This window comes from Morone saxatilis, unplaced genomic scaffold, assembly GCF_004916995.1.
Source record: "Morone saxatilis isolate NCDOM2014 unplaced genomic scaffold, NCSU_SB_2.0 Contig16, whole genome shotgun sequence".
Lineage (NCBI taxonomy): Eukaryota > Metazoa > Chordata > Actinopteri > Moronidae > Morone > Morone saxatilis.
In genome coordinates, this window is record NW_023339718.1 from 27822357 (window position 1) to 27826591 (window position 4235).

The 4235-nt window shown below is 35.9% G+C and overlaps 1 protein-coding gene across 1 annotated transcript; it reads right to left on the minus strand.

The window, feature by feature from the left end:
- Positions 1–866: 866 nt before the first annotated feature.
- Positions 867–4229, minus strand: si:dkey-3h3.3 (uncharacterized protein LOC100144568 homolog). Its single transcript, XM_035657679.1, has 3 exons — positions 3831–4229; positions 3139–3356; positions 867–2008 (listed from the first exon to the last, which is right to left on the minus strand). The coding sequence occupies exons 1-3, from the start codon at positions 4227–4229 to the stop codon at positions 1939–1941; spliced, it is 687 nt and encodes a 228-aa protein (XP_035513572.1). The 3' UTR covers positions 867–1938.
- Between the last annotated feature and the right edge of the window lie 6 nt (positions 4230–4235).

The window sequence follows — 4235 nt, forward strand, 5'->3', positions numbered from 1 at the left end:
TAACATGTTTTATGGATATTTCATATCACATAACAGTAGAGAACAACTGATAAACTGTATGATGAACCCAAAGTAAGTTTGTGTAAAATGAGTGATTTGGAGGAATTTTGAACAGATTATTTCCTGAATATTTATATCAGAGTTTTCCTGATATTTTTAGGATCTTTTATACAATTCACTGTTGTTTTTTAACAATCACACACACAAGTTGCAGTAGGTAACCTATAAAAGTAATACATTTCACTGTACCCTTACAGTACATGAGACTGATGTTCACTGACTCACTGTTCCTACTGTTCCTATGGTTTCCCTTGTTCCTTATGGCATTTATAAGAATCCACGTACCTAAAAGAAAACAACCAATGAGGACCTGGGACTGAGACTCAGCAGTCAACTATCTTCAAGGTACTAGCCCAGAACGTTGTATTTGACGACTCATCAATCAACCAAAACTACAATTACACCAATTGTTTTCTAGAAATGCAGACGACTTGTTAGATGTCAACAGTTTTCATACAGGATTGCAGAAGGGTGTACTAAAAATACAGCTACTATCCAAAGTGGTGAAACATTTGTATAGGAACAGTGACAGATTTTATTTTGATATGATATATAGATCTGGATACAGATCCATAAACTTGTATACCATTGGATCTTTTGGATACTGGTGCAGTGGTAGCTGAACATTCTGTGACCATTTTGTGAAAATAACTATTTCTATTTTAAATCTCTGGATTCCTAATAGGTAAAGCTACCAAATTTACATACCATGAATGTTTAGTTTTAAAACTTGATTCCTTGAATAAATAGCTGGTAGTATTCAAAAGTTATTTTTTAATATCTTTTTTATTTTATTTTGAGGCATTTTATGTGGAATAATGGTTAAAAACCCATGTTTTTCAGCATGTATGACATTAAACAAAGCTAAAATTAAAAAAATCTAAAAATCTTGAGACCATTGCTGGCTGTTTAGTTATTGATTACAACAGAGCAAAACAAAAAGTTCTGACTTCATTTGTTGGGCCTAAAGATGGTTTCTATTGACATCACTTCATTAACTGATCAAAAAATAAAGTCATTATGCACAAAAGTCTTGACAGGAATTTAGCCAAAATACAGATTTCACCTAAAACACCTTTAAATCCCCACAACCTAACATTAAATAATTTTACCAGTACTACCTGTGCATTGACAGAATACAGTAATTTGAAATATTTTTTTGATTTACAATCTACTGTATAAAGCAAGCCCAGTTAGCTCTTTGCTTTGCTGCCAAATTAGAATACTTACATATCATGAAGTTTACAGGGTTCCAACTCTTTTTTTTGATAATAACAGACAGCACTTGCTTACAAATATATATTATATAAGCTGCGGTTTTGGGCAAATTGACTACAATAATTTCCATCTTACATTTTACATTTAATTCACATCAGGTAGGGTGTATTTTATTTTACATAACATGCCAGCAAGTTGAAGTGGTAATTGCACATACAATCAGCATTACTGTGCATATATTATCACACGTGTATAAAATACACACCATAGGTTTACATAGGCAATCTGACTGAGGAGCTAAAATACAAACATTTCCAGGATATTTGGTTATTTTAATCAATTCCCATAACTGGAAAACAAGCCTCTCAATTTCGAGATTTTCCAGGTTTTCCAGGACGTGGGAATTCTGACCAATTAGACCAATAAAAATCAACTGTTGAAATGTCACTCCCCAGCCATATTGAGTTATTTCAGACAAAAAAAGTCAATAAAATATAAACAAGTCAATAAACAATAATTAGAATTAAAAATATGAAAAGAAATTTCCCTCCTGGTTTGTAGTGTAAGTGCATTTTACAATGTGGGATGTCAGTACATCACGCTTTTGAGATAGTTGTGTCATGTGTTAGCTCTACATTCATGTGTTGACAAACCTTAAAGTCATTCAATCCCTTTAACCTTCAGTTCATCTCGAACTCGGCTGAGATAATCAGGGTCTGGATATCCATAGCTGCAAACACAAGGACAGAAAGTCAGCAACCTCATCCGGACAGTTTCATAGTCACAATTAAAATACAGTGATACTATTGTGCATTATCATATGTACTGCTAATAATTTAGGTCACATAAATAACTTTGTCTTGAGATAAATAGATATTAGATGTAAAAAGGAGGAATGAATGCATGCCAATCCACTGTACAACAAAGGAAATCTTTGTTGTGGCAGTTAGATATGAACATGTCAAACACATTTTCACATCCTGCTCAGTGGCTTATTTGGTTAGTGGTATACTGGTTCATGTCTTGAGGTCTTTGCCAATTTAATAACATAAAATAAGAATACTCTATTGCTTTTAAGCTATTAGGAACCAAAACCATATGGCCAACAAGGGAAACAACTATGTCACTGCAGATCAATGATCTGCATCATTATATATGTATATGTAGAAAATGTAAAAAGCAGAAATAGGTGTTGATGAGTCAGTCTGCCTTCATCAAAGTGGACTGACTTGACATATACAACTACCTTATTGAATCTCATATTTCTGACATCTGAAACTGTTAAGACGCTGGGGTGAAGCAGAACCGGCGTTTGTGTTTATTAATCAACGCTTTACTACGAGTTGTGAAAAGAAGAAAACGGGTGGGTTTTATTGCCACTTTCTATGTAACTTTATGCTGTTTATAAGGTTAATTTATAGAAGGTAGGGCAGCTCAAATTATGTGAATTATTAAGGTTAAAATACCCTCTGCTCCACACTGTCAAACCAAACTCCATTCTACAAGCGGTTGTTGCCACAGACAGACACATATTGTTTTACACTTTTTATCCTCTCTGCAGATGGCCTTAAGCTACAGATCTCTTCTTTTACTGTCCTTTGGGGAAGTAAAAAAAATATTTTTTTTATTGTTTGATATGCAGAATGCAATGCAGCAGCTTTTAGGCTATATATTGTTACTGATGCTGCTACGGTTCCTAGTGTTCTGTTGTTTGTGTTGTTTTTACCCTGTAAAAGCACTTTGTAAACCTGTTTTTGAAAGGTGCTATTTAAATAAAGTTTATTATCACTATTATTAGTAATGGCATTTAATTCACATCAATAAAATGTAGGCTAATGTTGCCAAAGCAGGAGTCCTTACTGAGTTGGTCCTCCATATACTGAGGTTTTGTGATGAATATCGTTCCATGTGACCATATTGCTCCTGCCACTGGTGGTGGACCGTCCAACAGTGAAGCTGAGTCTCTGATCAAAGGCTCGTCTCAGCAGTTTCAGGACCTTGTTCCCCTCTGAGGAGTCTGGGAGATAGGCTGTACGGGATGCTCCTTCGTATGGGTGACCAGGGTTAGGATGCTCCTCCTGCAGACACACAATAGAAGTTTCTCTGCTCAAGGATGTGCCCATATTCATGTGACTGGGGGTTCACAGCTCTTAGGCAACAGTACCTTTTATTTATTACATTTTAAAAGAAGGACAGAACATAAAGGAAACATGTACACAGGGGCGCACTTATACAAAAGTCAGAAACAAGCAATTTCAAGAAAGAAAAAAATATCTAAAAAGATGGTAAAAAATCAACACAAAAAAGAATTTTAAACTCTGTCCTCACTAACAATAATAATAATGATAAAAAAAACATATGAACAGCACACATAGTTACGTAGAATGGTCTTGTTGATATAATAATGACATAACAACTATTGTGATCGAAAAGACCATTCCAGCATTCATTTAGCTCCATTTGCACTGGAGCCAAAAATACATTCTTGCAGCCGCTAATTCCAAACACCAAATCTCTAAAAAAACCAAAAATAGTTAAATCTGTTGTCTTACCGTTTGGGTGCCGCTTGGAATGTAATAACTGATGATTATTGTTCCATATTTCTCATATCCAGGCAAAGATGAAGCATTTCTGGTAACTTCCATTTTGCCTCCATCAGGTTGTGTCCCCTTCAAAACGCCATACAGCTGTCCACATGTCGGGCACACAGGCTTGTAGTTGAAAGCTGTTTTCAGACAGTCTCTACAGAACGAGTGCTTGCAGTTTAGAGTCTTTTTCTCTGTTGCCACTATTGGCTCCATACAGATTGGACATGGTTCATCCTCAGGTTCTTTGCTGCGTGCAGGTGAAGGACCTGAGGCTCGGCTGCTTTGAGTGCCTGCTGGACCCTTGCTCACTGGACCCTTGCTCACTGGACTCTTGCTCACTGGACTCTTGCTCACTGGACTCATGCTCAC